This window comes from Halichoerus grypus, chromosome 2, assembly GCF_964656455.1.
Source record: "Halichoerus grypus chromosome 2, mHalGry1.hap1.1, whole genome shotgun sequence".
Lineage (NCBI taxonomy): Eukaryota > Metazoa > Chordata > Mammalia > Carnivora > Phocidae > Halichoerus > Halichoerus grypus.
In genome coordinates, this window is record NC_135713.1 from 121,204,480 (window position 1) to 121,223,094 (window position 18,615).

At 37.9% G+C, this 18,615-nt stretch overlaps 2 protein-coding genes across 10 annotated transcripts in view; one reads left to right on the forward strand and one right to left on the reverse strand.

Moving 5' to 3' along the window:
• The window catches only part of FAM13B (family with sequence similarity 13 member B), a 144,636-nt gene extending 135,950 nt beyond the window's left edge, over window positions 1-8,686 (forward strand). For all 7 annotated transcript variants that reach the window (XM_036083623.2, XM_036083619.2, XM_036083646.2 and 4 more), the window contains 4 exons: window positions 2,303-2,386; window positions 2,468-2,631; window positions 3,885-3,986; window positions 5,319-8,686. In XM_036083623.2, the coding sequence (XP_035939516.1) occupies window positions 2,303-2,386; window positions 2,468-2,631; window positions 3,885-3,986; window positions 5,319-5,442 (474 nt within the window). In that variant the 3' untranslated portion in view covers window positions 5,443-8,686. The remainder of the gene's footprint in view (window positions 1-2,302; window positions 2,387-2,467; window positions 2,632-3,884; window positions 3,987-5,318) is intronic.
• The window catches only part of PKD2L2 (polycystin 2 like 2, transient receptor potential cation channel), a 40,756-nt gene continuing 27,664 nt past the window's right edge, over window positions 5,524-18,615 (reverse strand). For 2 of the 3 annotated variants that reach the window (XM_078067478.1, XM_078067476.1), the window contains exons 13-14: window positions 9,471-9,583; window positions 8,937-9,040 (exon numbers count right to left, since the gene is read on the reverse strand). In XM_078067478.1, coding sequence (XP_077923604.1) covers window positions 8,944-9,040; window positions 9,471-9,583 — 210 coding nt within the window. In that variant the 3' untranslated portion in view covers window positions 8,937-8,943. Of the gene's footprint in view, window positions 5,576-8,936; window positions 9,041-9,470; window positions 9,584-18,615 lie in introns of those variants that run through there. The other variant, XM_078067477.1, reaches the window with a different exon arrangement.

Sequence of the window (18,615 nt, forward strand, 5' to 3'; positions counted from 1 at the left end):
AATTCTTGTGTTTGAAAACATAACAGTTTTGTGATGGCTGTCACGATAATTTAATTGCACAATGGAATAAACTGATTTTTTTTAAGTTCATCTTTTTTAATGAAGAAGTATCAAAATAATGCTTATTTACATTTGTGTACATTTTTAGAGAAAAATGAAAACTAATTCTTAGGTGCAAATTAAGTGTTGTCTCCAAATTAACCAGTAGATAGTAGGACTCTAGATTTCTCTCAGGCTCAAATAGAAAACAGCATGTAGCCCGTTCTGAGTCATTTTGTAGGTATTAATTCACTGGAGGTTCGCTTAGGCATGCAAGGTCATTTTTAAATTGACAGCCACTGGGATGCCTGAGTGGCTCAGTTGTTAAGCAGCTGCCTCTTGATTTCAGCTCAAGTCATGATCTCAGGGTCCTGGGATCAAGCCCCACTTCAGGCTCTGCACTTAGCTTCAGGATTCTCTTTTCCTCTGCCTCTCCACCCCCACTTGCTTGCTTGTGCTCTCTCTCTAAAATAAATAAATTAAAAAAAAAAAAAATTGGGCAGGGGGACCTGGGTGGCTCAGTCGTTGGGCATCTGCCTTCGGCTCAGGTCATGATCCCGGGGTCCTGGGATCGAGCCCCGCATCGGGCTCCCTGCTTGGCGGGAAGCCTGCTTCTCCCTCTCCCATTCCCCCTGCTTGTGTTCCCTCTCTCGCTGTGTCTCTCGCTGTCAAATAAATAAATGAAATCTTTTTTTTTTTTAAATATTTTATTTATTTATTTGAGAGAGAGAATGAGAGAGAGAGAGCACAAGAGGGGGGAGGGTCAGAGGGAGAAGCAGACTCCCTGCTAAGCAGGGAGCCCGATGTAGGACTCGATCCTGGGACTCCAGGATCATGACCTGAGCTGAAGGCAGTCGCTTAACCAACTGAGCCACCCAGGCGCCCCAATAAATGAAATCTTTAAAAATATATATATATATAAAAAAATTGGGCAAAGGATTTGATACACATTTCTCCAGAGAAGATATATAAATGGCCATTAAATATATGAAAAGATGATCAACAACATGAGTTATTAGGAAATGCAAATAAAAACCACATTGAGGGGCGCCTGGGTGGCTCAGTTGGTTAAGCGACTGCCTTCGGCTCAGGTCATGATCCTGGAGTCCCTGGATCGAGTCCCGCATCGGGCTCCCTGCTCAGCGAGGAGCCTGCTTCTCCCTCTAACCCTCCCCCCTCTCAAGTACTCTCTCTCTCTCTCATTCTCGCGCTTTCAAATAAATAAATAAATCTTAAAAAAAAAACAAAAACATTCAGATACCACTTTATATCCACTAGGATAGCTTTAATGAGAAAAGATAACAGTGTTGACAGTATGTGGAGAAATTGGAATGCTTACATTACACGCTGCTGATGAATGTAAAATGGTGCAGCCGCTTTGATAAATAGTTTGACGGTTCTTCAAAGGATTAAACATAGGGTTCTCATCTGACCTTGCAGTTCTCCTCCTAGGTATATGCCTGAGAGAACTGAAAACATGTTTACATGAAAACTTACAAATATTCGTAGCAGCATCATTCATAATGGCTAAAAAGTAGAAAAAACCCCAAATGTGCAGCAACTGATGGATAAACAAAATGTGGTATATTCATATAATGGAATATTAGCCTTAAGAAAGGAATGAAGGTACCAATATATGCTACAACATGGGTAAACCTTAAAAACATGCTAAGCGAGAGAAGCAAAATATAAAAGGCCACATATTGTATGATTCCATTTATGAAATACCTAGAATAGGCCAGCCCATTAAGACAGAGTAGATTAGTTGGCCAAGGGGTAGGGGGAGAGGGCAAATGAGTTAATAGCTAATAAGTACAGAGTTTCTTTTGGGGTGATGAGCTATTTTGGAATTAGAGGTGATGGTTGCACAACTTTGTAAATATACTAAAAACCGCTAAATTGTACACTTTAAAGGAGTGAACTATATGGTTTTTTTAAAAAGGAGTTTAAAGGTGTCCTGAGACTAAAAAAGTTGACAGCTCTTGTTAAAAAGAAAAATGTTCCGAATAAAATTACATGTAATACTTTATTTTTTATTCATTGAATGAGCTCTTTTAGACTATCCAGACATAAATGATCATTTAGCATTCGTGTGCATACATAACAAGAAAACATAAGCAAAAATGAATTTACTAAGGAATTCCTAAAAAATTTTAAATGGTATGGTTAAGATTTTGAAAATGAAGTTTAGTAGCTGTTCCATAGTGAATGAAGCTTTCTTTGAATGCTTTAAATAAAGCAGAAACCATGTTGATTGTTACAGGGATCTCCATCTTCCAAGCGAAGGGGTCAGATGTTACAACCAATCATAGAAGGAGAAACTGCCCATTTTTTTGAAGAAATCAAGGTAATCCTTAAGAGAAATCATTCTCTGAAAGAAAAAGTTGAGAGTCATGGCCTATTTGATTCCTGTTTGGTATCTTTTTAGGAAGAAGAAGAAGATGGTGTTACCCTGTCCTCTGAGCTAACTGATATCTTGAAAACTGCTGTACAGGCACAGTCTTCATTGGAAAACTCTGAATCTGATGTTGAAGAAAATCAAGAAAAACTGGCTCTGGATCTTCGATTGTCAAGTACTCGAGCAGCTTCTATGTATGTATGCTGGTTTGTGTTTTTTTTTTTTTTTTTTTTTTTAATCTATTTGTGTAATGAAATTTACATGCTGAGAAGTTCAGTGTTAAATAATCAAGCACTTGGAGGGAATTAATATGTGCTCAAGAGATACACCTTTCTTAAAGGGTGTGATTTACAAATGTTGTCATTCACATTTTCTTTATTAAACATTAGTGTGTTTTAAAAATTAAAGAAACTAAAATCCGACATTTGTTTCGTAACAGAATGCTGGAACCAGCTGAGAGTTACGTTTATTCTCTATCAGCTTCTTTCCCTGATAACGGTGTATGATGGTGGTCTTCAGCCCTGGCTTCACTTTTTTTTTTTAAAGTATAATTAACATATAGTGTTATATTAGTTTCAGGTATACAGCATTGTTGATTCAACAATTCTATATATTACCCATTGCTCACCACAATAAATGTAATCACATACAATGTTACTACAGTATTATTGACTATATTCCCTGTGCTGTACTTTTCACCTCTGTGACTTCTTTACTTTATAACTGGAAGTTTGTGCCTCTTTATCCCTTTCACTTATTTTACCTAGCCCCCCATCCAGCTCCCTCCCTCACAGCCACCCAGTGTGTTCCCTGTTTTAATGAGACTGTTTGTTTTGTTTTCTGAATTCCACATGTAAGTGAAATCATACAGATTTTTTTTCTCTCTGGCTTAAATCATTTACCACTATACCCTCTAGGTTCATCCATGTTGTTGGAAATGGCAAGATTTCATTTTTTTTTTTTTTATGGCCAAGTAATATTCCATAATTGTGTGTGTGTGTATGTGACACCACATCTTCTTTATCCATTCATCTGTTGATGGACACTTGGGCTGCTTCCATATCTTGGCTGTTGTAAATAATGATGCAGTAAACATAGGGGTACATATATCTTTTCGAATTAATGTTTTTGTTTTCTTTGGGTAGATACCCAGTAGTGGAAATACTGGATCATATGGTTTTTAATTTTTTGAGCCACCTCCATATTGTTTTCCACAGTAGCCTTGGCTTCACTTTAAGGTCACCTGGGGAAACCGCCCCCCCCCCCCCAATACTGATGTAGAGCCCTACCTGTAGCTATTGGTACATTTAGTTGGTCTGGGCTGCAGATTAGGCATTGGTAGATTCTAAATGCTCCCCAGCTGACTTTAGTTTGCAGCCAGGGTTTGAACCCCTGCTAAGAACCACAGTGCTCTTTCAGTAATGTTTTCTTCCCATTTAAATTTTAGGCCTGAATTACTGGAACAACTTTGGAAAGCCAGAGCTGAAAAAAAGAAACTACGCAAAACGTTACGGGAATTTGAAGAAGCATTTTATCAAAAGAATGGAAGGTTTGTTGAACATCACAAAATTAAGTCTTCTTTCTCCTTGAACTTACAGGTGCCCATATGCTAAATTAAAGGAATGTATAGGAGTAGAAATAAATTGTGCATGTAAGGATATTACCATTGAAAATAAAAGTAGAAAACATACCTTTTAGTTTGAAGGCCTGTAATCTATTAACGGCAAGAAAAAGTCAGAGGTAGAATAAGCAACATCTGATAGAATATTTCAGAGTTGTCCTAGGAGGCTTGGTTGAGTGGCAGTTACATTGTGTTTTTGAATTCTACATTCTCATCTTTTTGGAAGTGTTTTGTGAAATAAGATGTTTTATTTTTATTTTTAATTCTTTTTAAAGATTTATTTATTTTAGAGAGAGAGAAGGGGGAGGGGCAGAGGGAGGGAGAGAGACTCTCAAGCAGACTCCCCGCTGAGCATGGAGCCCAATGTGGGGCTCCATCTCACGACCCTGAGATCATGACCTGAGCTGAAATCAAGAGTCGGATGCTTAACTGACTGAGCCACCCAGGCGCCCCTGTTTTTCCTTTTAGAAAGGGTCCTGTAACATGACTGGTATTCTCAGTGTGGATTCTTAAGACTGAGACTGTTGCTGCTTGGGCTGCATGTTGGGCCATTCCCATTTCTAACATGTAATGGTGCCAATCAACAGTGGGCTTCTAGGATACAGTATGGCATATGCTTTTATCTAACTGAGACACAGGTGACCCAGTGGAACTCTTTTAAAGTAACACCTTTTTTTTTTGTTTGTTTGTTAAAGGAAAATACATTCTAATTCAGATGGTGGCCAGAAATGAGCATTATCTCAGGCCTCAGAAAAGTTTTTCCATATATGTAACTGGGTAGTCTTACCAAGCCAGTAGCTATATTACAAATTCCAAAATGTGTTTACTTTGAGAGTCTTCTATATAGTTGGCAAAATGGTTAAAAAAAAACCTAAGTGTAAGAATGCATTTTTCAAGTACCTTCTAAATGTATGAAATGACTGGTTGTAACCCTCTGGCACTTAATATACACTCACAGACCTGACAGAGTCTAGCACTGCATGTCTTACTAAAATGTTTGGTTACTTCCTAGTTTTCTGCAATGATCATTGTTAAGTATAGCATTATTTAATCTGTCAATAGAGAAATTCATCAAAAATAGAAGTATTTTAGGAATGTTCTTGGGGATGGGGGGAACTAGTCCAGTAATCTTTTTTCTTGCAGAGGAATTTTTTATTTGAATTTATATTTGGTAACCTTGTGTCTCACATTAGGACATCTTCTGGGACTTTATTTTTCAGATGATCTCTAGAATATTACAGATTTTATTTTCTACCCTAGGAATGCCCAGAAAGAGGATCGTGTTCCAGTGCTTGAGGAGTACAAGGAGTACAAGAAAATTAAAGCCAAACTCAGGCTTCTTGAAGTTCTTATCAGCAAACAAGATTCTTCAAAATCCATATAAAAATATGCTCCTTGAAAACATCATAAAAATCAGTTGTATTCCCTGAAGCTGTCATCGTGTGTACTTGGCTGGTACTTGAGTTCATTTTGTCAGGCACTCCGAGAGTATCATTTTGTACTTGGTTGTGGTGCCACTAGAGAAAGACGGGAGGGTAAGTAGACCCTCTCTAGGGAGCGTGGTGTTCCATATTAACCACAGACTGTCCTCTCCACCTTTAGCAAACATCCAGTTTTCTTCATTGTTTTGTACTACAGATACATCCTGTTAGCAAAAGACTAGTACTTTATTCTTTCAACTTCAAGAACTTTGGAGATACAAGCTTTTTGTTATCACCAACTTTATTTTTATTATTATTTTTTTAATTACTGAAGAAAATTGAGAGGAACATCTTCACATTGAATTCTTCGGTTGCCTTTTTCTTACAGAATGACTGAAAATTTCAAAGAAAAGCCTATAAATGTGCACATATGCAACTATGTCCTATGTTTTCTTAGAAAACCAAAATCAACTGAAATTTCAAGTCCTACTGTGGAACACATTTCTGTTTAATTTCCAAAGTGACACTTTCTCACAGGTAGTATGTTAGAAAAATTTTGCAATTCAGTGGTCACACAGCTCCTGGATGAAGATAACAGAGGGTAGACCAAAAAGTGACCTTGTTTATTAGTATAGTGAAAACACACACCACACATCATACACAGAACTGAATCATATCACATGCTGCCTACGGGACATAAGTTACTGTTTGTTTCCTCAGTTACTGTTTATTAGCTGGTGATGATGTGGTTTGTCTGGATCAGATCCTGTATTTTTTCCCCCTACCCACCTCCAGATAATGTGAGAAAATAGCCATGTCTATGTAGGAACACTGATGGTGCTCAGATTTGTGTGTTCAGTCAGATGGGCCTAAGTTGGCAAAAGAATCATTACGCCTGAATTAAATCTTTTCTTCACAAGGGCTATACCACTGCACTTTTACGTGTACCTTCTGGGGGTTGCATCATTTTTTTTTTTTTAAATCAGCAAAATCCATAAAACATCCTCTAACAGGAGCCCTTTTCCTCAGTCACATGCTGTTTAAAGCAGTTGTGTGGTGGTATGCCCCTTGTCATATAATCTAAGCTTATCTTTTATTCTTTGGCTTTGCATGGCTTTTCTTCAAGTACTCTTCCGGTATCATTCTGCTAATCATTTTCACAGATTGGTGACTTTATTTGAGCTAAGAATATAGTCAATAACAGCATATTCTGGTCAGGCTTAATGTAAGTGTTAATTTTTTTCCTGGTGCTTTTTTGGATTGATGAGTGTCTCACTTTGTGCCCATGTTTTGCATGCATTGATTCATGCATGGTTTTCTTAACTAGCTGATATTAACAGTTCCATATAAAAATGGGACTTCTGCAACATTCTTTAACCAAGTGAGGGAAGCATGAACCTCAGACTTCTGGCACTATTACATAGTAAGCACATGAAGTAGCTTGATAATAAGTAGTGTTTCTAGGATTTCACATTTCACCTGTGTGTGCAATGCCTTTTTTGGGGGGAGGGAATGTTCATTGGTGGTGAACATGTAGTTGGGGAATAAAGCACTAAATCCAGCCCTTCTCGTGTGGTTTCCTTTTGATACGGCTAGGTTATTCATAATGTATACCTAGAAAAATGAAATTGAAAATGCCAAAAGAAGTAACACTTTGATTTGAATGCAGCATGCAGTGTGCATTTAATTTCTTTCAGTCTCCAGATGGGAGGGAGTATATCCAAACATCTAATTTAATGTGCACTGTATATTGTTTTATATGAATGTTTTATATACCACATGCAAAAATGTCCATATGCACTATTTAAATGTTTTAAATAATATATTCCTTCTTTATAATGCTAAATCTATATGAGTACCATATTTTTATAAGTCAGTGGCCTGACTGGTTTCATTTTAGAATTAACAGCTGCTTCATGGTGTTGGTTACTCACTGTTCATGTTTGGCTGCAGGTAGAATAGATACAAGTGGCATGGCAGCACTTAGCACGCTGTGACAGTACTGTGTGTCAGAGTTGAGCAGTAGGCGGAAAATTAGGCAGTCTGTGATAGTTTTACTTTGGTACAAGTAAAAACTGTATATCTATATACAAATAATATATAGATATATATGACCACCAATATAATTGCATTGCTGTGTCTGGCACTTCATTGTATAGACTTTTGTAATAAAATAACTTGAATGTTCCAAGTCAATATAAATGTTTTTTGTTTTGTTTTCACTAGATACTCGAAAAGAAAAAGACCTTAAGTGTTTCCTTGCCTTAATGTTCTTAGGCTTTGTTTGAGTTACCTCAATGAGGGACCATGTTGGGGGACAACAGGGTTGCTAAACCACTTGGCTGGCTACAGCTCTGGGGATTGGTAAGACAAGGAAAGGCCATGTTGTTGATTGCCTTGTGGGAATGTAGGGAGAAGATGCAGGAGAACAGTCAGCATTCCTTGTTGCAGTGAATTATCCTAAGCAAACTTGAGGTACTGTTTTCTGAGAGAAGAGGTTGGCCTCAGGGAGGCGGGTAGATTTAAAATCTATTGAGCATCAATGTGGAAGTCGAGTACTATGGTCAGATGATGGTGTTTGTGCCAAGAGAACATATGGCTCTTCTAGGAGGGCTTATGTAACCCACTAAAGAAATTAAAAGAGTTACTACTACACACAACTTTCCAACCACCCAGACAGGGCTTTTGCAGTGCCCTCATTCCTACTTCTCATACATTAAGTTGACTTCTCATAACCCTGATACTCCTACCTTGCTCTTTGTTTTTTAAAGTATATTTTGCTTTTAGATTGGTGAGGAAACACTTTAAGGAAACTTTAAATGTGTTACTTTAGGAACTTTTTAGATGAATTTCCAGTTTGAAAATATTAGTGAAATTTCTGTAGATGATTGGGAAGTTTGTTCTTCTACATTTTAGCTTTTTCTGGGTGACCTCAAACTGGAAAGAATGGAGGTGAGATTATTTTATTTGGGGTCTTATATAATGGTTTTCCAAAATCCTAAGTATTTATTAATTTATCTATGGCCAGAAGAAGTTAGAACATGGTATATGATGAAAGCACCAACAGTTTTTATACTCTAGGTAGCACTGAGAAAACTGACTTTACCTACTTAGTGACCTATTAAAGACCTTCCCCATGAACCATAAGCAGCATTATTTTGTACTTTATCTTCACATTGCTAGAATTTAATAAATGTCATAAAATCCTTTATGTGTAACTGCGTGTATACTCTGGATGCGTGCTGTAATACACATGGATTGTACAGTAGGTCCCATTCAGGGGCACTTAATTTCTGGAAATCTTTTGAGATTATCATTGACTGACGATAGTTTGCTGATAGGTGGTGTAGTGTTTTCAAAGTGTACCTGTAATGGGGACATGTTTAGGAAATAATTCAGTACAAGGATAAATCTTTGTTAGAAATACTCAATGATCGTATCATAGGTTCTCACCTGCACATCTCTCAAGGTTGTAGAGTTGAAATCTTTCTCATCACTCGGTTTAGTTTTAGACTGACATAGTGTAATTCTTTCTCCAGCTCCACGGCATATAAAAAGAGTCTAGAGGATAATTTAGAAGGAAGCAGAGAATGAGTAACATACCTTTGTGCATAAAGAGTCAGCAGATTATTAGTACCTATTGTTAAGTACTTGGGAGTGGGAAGATAGTATTTTAAGCTTCTAAAACATGCCTAGTGTGGCCAAGTTTGGATCTTATAATCTAAAACTGGAGAACAGTGTTTGCTGCTATGCATATCAAATATAAATGGCAGTTCCTATTTGGAGATGTAAGGATAAAAGCAATTGGTTCCACTCTCACCTTACATTTAAACAAATAGAGTCTTGTGCTTTCTGTTTAATTTCAAAGTTGGGTTAAAAAGATGACCATATTCAACAGAATAAGGTCTGGTTTCAGGAAAATAATGGAACTCATGGCCCCGGTCCCCATATCATGATATCCCACAGTGCCCTGGTTAGAACACATACTTACTCTCGAAATTCCTGTTGAGTAACAGGCTGGTAGTCATCTTGAATTTCTGCAGAATAATACTTTTTCTCAAGCCTCTCTTTCCACTTTTTCATCTGCTTTGCACTTTGAATCTCCTGTCAAGTCACAGGACAAGCATCGTTGGCACTCGAGCATCATGGGGTTGAAAATCTTAAACTAGTCTCTCCAGGGCTGTGGTTTTGAGCCCCACTGGAGTTTTGCCCTTCCTGGCTTTAAGATCTATGCATCAGCAGATTCATTTGAGAGGACTTGGTGTTAGAACTGTTCACCAGAGTTAGGGGTTTTTTAAATTAAAAATCATCAGCTTATTCTCGTTTCACTGCCATCTTCCCCTCTGCCTCTCCAGCTGAATTTCTTACATTCTCTGTTCTTCACTAGGCTAAAGCTGAGCTGTTCTTTTCTGTACTTCTGTTGTGTAATGAAGCAGATGTACTTCAAGTACATCTGTGGGTATTTGCCCTCCCAGCTGCTTCAAAGCCAGACCACTGCAGTCTTACCTAACAGTCCCTGGTCCCCTTTTCAGGATTACTGCATCAATGTGTGCACTCCAATCTGCCCACAGACCCCAAAATAAGTTCCTCATAACAGAAAATTGTTGCTACGTTTGTCTCTGCTCCTAAAGAGTCCCTGTGTTTTGTCCTCACTACCACCCGCTTCCCCTTTTAGTGTCCAAATAACTTTTTCCCAACTTTAGAAAAAATGCACTCTTACGTAATGTAGAAAATAGGGACAGCACTTAAAAAAAAAAAAAAAAAAAAGAGGAGGGGCGCCTGGGTGACTGAGTCGGTTAAGCATCTGCCTTCTGCTCAGGTCATGATTCCAGGGTCCTGGGATCGAGTCCCGCATTGGGCTCCTTGCTCAGTTGGGGAGCCTGCTTCTGCTTCTCCCTCTGCCAGCCACTCCCCCTGCTTGTGCTCTCTCTCTCAAATAAGTAAATAAATAAATATACCTTTAAAAAAAAAAAGAGAGATTTTGCATCTGATATGATCCAAAGTCTTTTTTTCTTTTTTTTTTAAGATTTTATTTATTTATTTGACAGAGGCACAGCGAGAGAGGGAACACAAGCAGGGGAGGTGGGAGAGGGAGAAGCCGGCTTCCAGCGGAGCAGGGAGCCCAATGCAGGGCTCAATCCCAGGACCCCGGGATCATGACCTGAGCCGAAGGCAGACGCTTAATGACTGAGCCACCCAGGCGCCCCCTGAGCCACCCAGGCGCCCCAGATCCAAAGTCTTCTCAGTAAATCAGTATGATACTGCCCTGCTCCAGCAATGATTTGAAGTACCAAAGTTGATCCCTTTATGAGAATTCTGATTACTTTGCCCAGAGAGGATGGTGATGCCTAAGTTTGTACACTGTTTACTTGATAAATGTGTGCTGTTCTGGTCAGAGAAACTATCAGACGTTGTCTGCTTTTAAACCAACATAGCATAAGTAGGAAAGGATGGCTTTCAATCTTGCTATAGCAGTTTTATTTTGGCCACATTATAGCATTCACATTTTGACATATTCACTTACACTTTTAATATGGTGTTAAAGTGGTAGGCCATGCAATATTTGTAAATGACCAGGCCTGTAATAATATGGATGTGGTAGTAGTATGGGTTAAGACTGCCTAGTAAACTTGACTCATCCTTCAAAAAAACCCATCTCAACCATCACTACTTCTTGAAGCCTGCCTTGACGTTCACAGGAAAGTGGCGTCTTTCCTCACAAGCAGAGTGGCAATTCTGGGGGCATTTTCTCCAAGTTTCAAGGTTCTAATCGCCTCACCTCTTCCCTGTAGATGGTAGCTGTCACTTATTGTTGTCCCTGCATTCATTTAGTGTTCAACACTGGCTCTTCTAGTCCTCTAATACCTCAGGAAGGAATTCTCTGTAGTAAATGCCCTCTTTTTTGACTGCCTTGTGTGTGTTTGTTTTTCTGACTGGACTAACGAGTATTTGGTAGCAGGGGAACTCCAAAGAATCAGACCTTCATAGATGATGTGCTTCCACCAAGGGACATGATAACTGACTATAAGAATAAGAGACTATCACCTGGCCATTTGGGATTCCTCAGGCTACTGAACCAGCAAGCAAAGAAGTGGGTACTCAATGGACTGAGTACCAAGGGGAAATTGGTTGCTGCTACAAAACAGGTGCAGAGAGGGCTATATTTGGAACCCAGGGAATTCTCTGGGGTATGCCTGTTTTATGTCCAAAAATAAACTTTGTAGTTTAGGGATGCCTAGTTGGTGTAGTCAGTATGAGCATGCAACTCTTGATCTCGGGGTTGTGAGTTCAGGCCCCGTGTGGTGGGTAGAGTTTACTAAAAAAAACAAACTTTGTAGTTTAAACATTAAGTTCTTAAGGAATTGTGATATTAGGAAAGGTCTTAACATCACCCAGAGATAGAATTATTCTTGGGACTTTGCTTCTCCCTTTTGGGGGAGAGGATAAAAGTGCCTTCATTTGTATAAAGGATAGTTCCACCTTATTGGAGGGAACCATGAAAAATAGTTAATGTCATTATATGCAAGTTGTATGTGTATACTAAATATACACATGTGTGTATATTTACATATGTATATACTAAATAGCCAAAAGGGTCACCTGGACCTACTATTTAGCTGATTTCTCTCAACTCAAAATTTACCCTTTTATGCTCTCTGGTGCTAGGTCTCAGGTTTTACAAACCTCATTCCCCAGACTCTTGCTGCTGGCTTGTTGGGTTCTGCCTTCGTGAAGGATGGTGGGGTGAAGGATCTGGGTTTTTATCTGTCAGCATTGCTTCTGCTGATGGTAGTCCCCTCCAGCAGCCGGGGCTGGCTCCTGGCTGCAGCATGCCAGAGCCCGTCGGCACACCCAGAACCAGGCTCACCATACTCCCTCAGAAACAGTAACAGCAGGAGTGGGATGGGGGTTACCTCAGAGGTCTGAACAATAGCTCTGTAGGCTCCTTCTCTAAGAGGAGGTTCAGATAACTTCACCTTTTGTAACCTTAGCCTTGGGAGTGGTAGCATCTTCCTAGAGTATGAGTTGCGTCAGTGTTTTTACTTTTTCTGCCTTCCAGGACCCATGTAACCAGTTCCCTGTAGTAAATTTTTTCTGTTTAAAATATATAATGTGGGGACACCTGGGTGGCTCAGTTAAGCTGCCTTCAGCTCAGGTCATGATTCCAGGGTCTGGGGTTCGAGTCCCGCATCAGGCTCTCTGCTCAGCGGGAAGCCTGCTTCTCCCTCTCACACCCCCTTTGTGCTCTCTCTATCAAATAAATAAATAAAATCTTAAAAAAGAAAAAAAAAATATATATATATATAATGTGTACTCCATTTTCCTGATTAGGTCCTGACTGAAAGTATATATTCATATTTGATCAAGTGTATTTTGTGTCTTTAAGGCATGCTTTAATTTTCCTTATCTTGGTTTTAAATACTTTTTATTAAAAAATCTTGGGCATTTTCTGCTTTGTTGCTATTAGAGAGTATTATGTTATAATTTTTAATGAACTGGTTGGTGTTTGCATATATGACATAACTATGTAAATTATTTTTTTATTATTGCTATATTGAATTCTGGTACTTGCATACCTAGGAAACATGCATACCGATTTGCATAAGGAAACTTAAGAGAATCATATGTCAAGTAAAGGTAGTTTATATCTCTTCTCTCCCAATTCTTACACTTCTAATTTATTTTTCTTACTTAATTGTTTTTGGCTGATTCCTCCAGTACATCCTTTCTTGTTCCCGACATGTCCAGTGTTTCCCTGTTAAGTAAGGTGCTAGCTTAGGCGTGAGATTAAGTATGTTTTTACCATATCAAGGAAGTGTCCATTGATTTCTGTTTTTTGTTGTTTTTTTGTCCCCCTAAGATTGGATGCTGAATCTTATCAAATACCCAGCATCTGTGGAAAATGATCATGCAACTTTCCTTTTGGATCTATTAATAGAATGAATTTTGTTAATTAGTTGATTACCAATTTTAAACCGTCTTTCCATTCTTAGAATAAACCCTATTGAATCATGATATATTACTGTGTTCTGTTAGGTTCTGTTGCTAATATTTTATTTAGGATTTTTGATCAAAATTTGTAAGTGGTATGTGTATGTGTGTGTGTATATATATTGTTATTTTATATGTGTGTGTATGTGTATATATATAGTGTGTGTATATGTATATATAGTCACTTTACATAATGACTATATAGCCATTTTATAAAAATAATTTGGAAGCTTTCCATTTTCTCTTTTTTTCTGGAACAGCTTAAATAGATTGAAACTATTTGTTCCTTACAAATCTGATAAAATTCCTTTGTGAAGCCATCTGGGCCTGATTTATTTTTCAGGTAGCTCTGATGACTTCATAATATTCTACAGAGTGGATTTGTTTAGTCTTTGTAAGCTCTATTCTGGGTTCAGTTTTGGTAAATTTATTTTCAGAGAAAAATTACCCACTGCATTCAGTTTTTCAAATGTTATTTGCAAAGAGTTATACAAAAAAGTCTCTTAGTGATTTTTTCAGGTGTACAACATAATGATTTCATCTATGTATATATTGTGAAATGGTCACTATAGTAAGTGTAGTTAATAGTTAACATCCATCACTACAGTTATAGATTTTTTTCTTGTGATTGGAACTTAGTAACTTTCAAATATACAATATGGTATTATTAATTGTAGTCATCATGCTATACATGCATCCCCAGAACTTATTTTATAATTGGAAGTTTGTACCTTTTGATCACCTTCACCCATTTTACCAACTCCCACCCTTCCCCCTCTTGAACCACCAATCTGTTCTCTGTATTTAGGAGTTCAGTTTTTTATTTTGTTTTTTGTTGTTTTTCGATTCGACAGATGAGATCATACAGTATTTGTCTTTCTCTAACTTATTTCACTTAAAATAATTCTCTCAAGGTATATCCATATTGTTGCAAGTTGGCAGCATTTCCTTTTTTTTTTTTTAAATGCTGAGGTTTTTTTGTTTTTTTTTAAATTTATTTGAGAGAGAGAGAGCACAGGAGGGGGTAGGGTCAGAGGGAGAAGCAGACTCCCCGCTGAGCAGGGAGCCTGATGCGGGACTCGATCCCGGTACTCCGGGATCATGACCTGAGCCGAAGGCAGTCGCTTAACCAACTGAGCCACCCAGGCACTCTCCTTTTTTTTTTTTAAATGGCTGAGTAGTATTCCTTTGTACATATATCCATTTCTTTATCCATTCATTCATTGATGGACGCTTAGGTTATTTCCACGTCTTGGCTATTCTAAATAATGCTGCAATGAACACGGTGTGGATATCTTTTAGAATTAAGTGTTTTTATTCCCTTCAGATAAATACCCAGAAGTGGAATTACTGGTAATTATATGTTCTAGTTTTAATTTTTTGAGGAACCTCCATATTGTTTTCCACAGTGGCTGCACCAGTTTTCATTCCCACCCACAGTGCACAAGAGTTCCCTTTTCTCCACATCCTTGTCAGTACTTGATATCTCTTGTCTTTTTGATGACAGACATTTTGACTAGTGTGAGGTGATAGCTCATTGCGGTTTTGATTTGCATTTCCCTGATGATTAGGAATGTTGAGCACCTTTTCATGTACCTGTTGACCACCTCTATGTCTTCTTTGGACAAATGTCTATTCAGATCCTCTGCTCATTTTCCAGTTGGATTGTTTTCAGTTTGTTATTGAGTTGTATGAGTTCTTTTTATATTTTGGATATTAACTCCTTATCAGATATATAATTTGCAAATATTTTCTTCTATGCAGTAGGTTGCCTTTTCATTTTGTTAATTGTTTCCTTTGCTGCCCAGAGGCTTTTTAGCTTGCTCTAGTCCACCTTGTTTTGTTTTTGCCTTTGCTGTCTTTGTTTTTGGTGTCAGATCCAAAAAATCATCACTGAGACTGATGACAAGGAACTTACTGCCTATGTTGTCTTCTAAGAGTTTTATGGTTTCCTGTCTTAACGTTCAAGTCTTTAATCCATTTTGTGCTAATTTTATTTAAATTTCATGTAAGATATTGGTCCAGTTTTGCTCTTTTGCATGTGCCTGTCTAGTTTCCCCAGCACCATTTATTGAAGAGATTGTCCCTCCCCCATTGTATAGTCTTGGCGCTTTTGTCATAAATTAATTGGTCATATATGCGAGGGTTTATTTCTGGACTCTCTATTTTATTCCATTGGTTTTTGTGTCTCTTCTTATGCAAATACCAGAATATTTAGATTGCCAAAGCTCTGGGTTTTTTTTTTTTTTTTTCTTGTTTTCTAGAGAAAATGCGCAAGCAAGGGCAAGAGAGGAGCAGAGGGAGAAGGAGAGAGAGAATATTAAGGAGGCTCCACACCCAGCGCAGAGCCCGATGCAGGGCTTGATCTCACAACCCTGAGATCATGACCTGAGCAGATGCTTAACTGACTGAGCCACCCAGGTGCCCCAAAAGCTTTGTAATATAATTTGAAATCAGGGTGTATTACGCCTCCAGCTTTCTTCTTTCTCCAGTTACTCTTCTCAAGATGGCTTTGACTATTTGAGGTCTTTGTAGTTCCATGCATATTTTAGGATTCTTCGTTCTTTTTCTGTGCAAAATGCCATTGGAATTTTGATAGGGATTGCATTCAATCTGTATATTGCTCCAGGTAGTATGAATATTTTAACAGTACTAAGGCTTCTAATCCATGAGCATGGAATATCCTTCCCTTTGTTTGTGTTTCTTCAGTTTCAGTGGTGTTTTTTCATTATTTCTCCCATTGCAATTTCTTACTATGCAGGTTTATGCTTTCTCCCTCTTAGTCCATGTTTGTTGGCTAGTAGTTTCTTCCCACTGATCTTTTCAAAGAACCAGCCATTTTATTTATTTATACAACTTTGTATTTGCCACTCGTTAATTGTTTTTATCTTTCTTATTTCTGTTTTTTCTATTTATTGTTCTTTTCTAACTTTTTGAGTTACATACAGTTTTTCAGTCTTGATTTTTATTGATAAATTTAAGGCTGTTGATTTCCCTCTGGCATTTGACCTTATCTCATAGATTCTGGTCTATAGTGTTTTTATTGTTTTTTTATAAGAATTCTGCAATTTCATTTTGTATTTCCTATTTGATTCAATAATTGTTTAATAGTTTTTTTTAAAGATTTTATTTATTTTTAAGTATTTACTTGGAAGGAAAGAGAGAATGCAAGCTGGGGGGGAGGGGCAGAGGGAGAGAATCTCAAGCAGACTCTTTACTGAATGTGGAGCCTGATGCCGGGCTTGATCTCACAACACTGAGATCATGACCTGAGCTGAAATCAAGAGTGGGATACCTAACTGACTGAGCCACCCAGGCGCCCCAAGGATTTTATTTATTTTTAGAGAGAGAGAGTGCATGCAAGCGTGAGCAGGGCAGCGCGGGGGGGCAGAGGAAGAGGGAGAGAAGCAGACTCCCCATTGAGTGTGGACTCCCAGAAGGGACTCATTCTCACCACCCTGAGATCATAACCCCAGCGGAAATCAAGAGTCCAGTGCTTAACCATCTGAACCACCCAGGCACCCCAAGAATTGTTTAATAGTTTAAAGTCTTGGTTAAATAATCTTTTTTTTCTGATTTTGTTAAAACATTTTTACTACGTTGCTTTTAAATAATTTTTCCTATATTAACCAATTTTTGGAATTTATTGAGTTTCTTTGTGGCCCAATAGATGGTCATTTTTTTAAAAAGATTTTATTTATTTATTTGAGATAGAGAGTGAGGACGAGCGGGGGTGGGGGGAGGGGCAGAGGGAGCCTGATGTGGGGCTCAATCCCAGGACCCTGGGATCATGATCTGAGCTGAAGGCAGACGCTTAACTGAGCCACCCAGGTGCCTCTATATGATCATTTGTTATGAATGGGTTTTTGAAAAGCAGATCTATCTTCTGAGAGTACAAAGTTAAATACGTAACTATAAGATCACCGTATTCAGTATATTGTTTTGTAGTTCTTATCCTTTCATTTTTCCTGATCTCTATTTTTAGTGTTCCTGTCTATTTCTCATTTTATAAGTTTAGTAGGCCATACTTGATGGAATTTGAGGCTGTATTATTTGGTGCATAGATAATCATAACTATTAAAGTTGATGTTAGCACTATAAAGTGCCCTTCATCTCATTTAGAGCTGTAGGTCTTTTTCTTTTTTTTTTTTTTTGCTGTAGGTCTAGAATTCTACCTTATTCAGTTGTGTCCTCTAAATCTTTTGCTTACCTGTTGACACCTTTGCTTGCTCTTTTATATTGAACTTTTCTGAATCACTTTGTTTTAGGTGTATACTTTAGGATATAGCATAGAACTGGGTGTTGCTTTGTGATTCAATCTGAAAATTTTTCTTTTTAAGTAAATTAAGTGTAGTTGCTTCTACTGATATGTCAGACATAACTGGGCACAGTTACACTGTTTTATGGTATGTTTGAAATTTTTTTACCACATGGCATATTTTGCTTTTTGTTTTTGTTTTGGTTCTTCTACCCTTAGGATGGTATATATTTTTGTTTTAGTGGTTTGTTTTTATTCATGTATCCTTTTATGCAACTTGGGTCCTCTCTTCTTGCTTTGGTTCTCTCAACAAGGAATCAAACAAGTTCAACAAGAAAATGAGCTTGTGGTTTTTTCCTCCTCATCATCTTCCTCTCCATTACCCAACTATATTTAGTCTTTTTTTTTTTTTTAAGATTTTATTTATTTGTCAGAGAGAGAGAAAGCACAAGCAGGGGGAGCAGCAGAGGGAGAGGGAGAAGCAGACTCCTTGCCAAGCAAGGAGCCCGATGTGGGACTCGATCCCAGGACCCTGGGATCATGACCTGAGCCGAAGGCAGACGCTTAACCGACTGAGCCACCCAGGCATCCCAATATATTTAGTCTTATTACTATGTTTCATTGTATCTGAGAGATGGAGTCTAGTGTAAGACACACCATTGTTTATGGACCACTTAAGAAAGAAAGGCTGCCAATTACCATATGACACCCTGTCAACCATAAGGCACATCTTGATTTTAACAATGTTAAAATGTGAAAAGAAAATGTGTTTTAAAATCATTGAAACAATTTATTTTTGTATTATTAAATATGCTAAAATTTACTCTTACTGATTATTAACTCTAAATGATAATTCTTTAACTTTTAGCTATATATTCAAACCAGT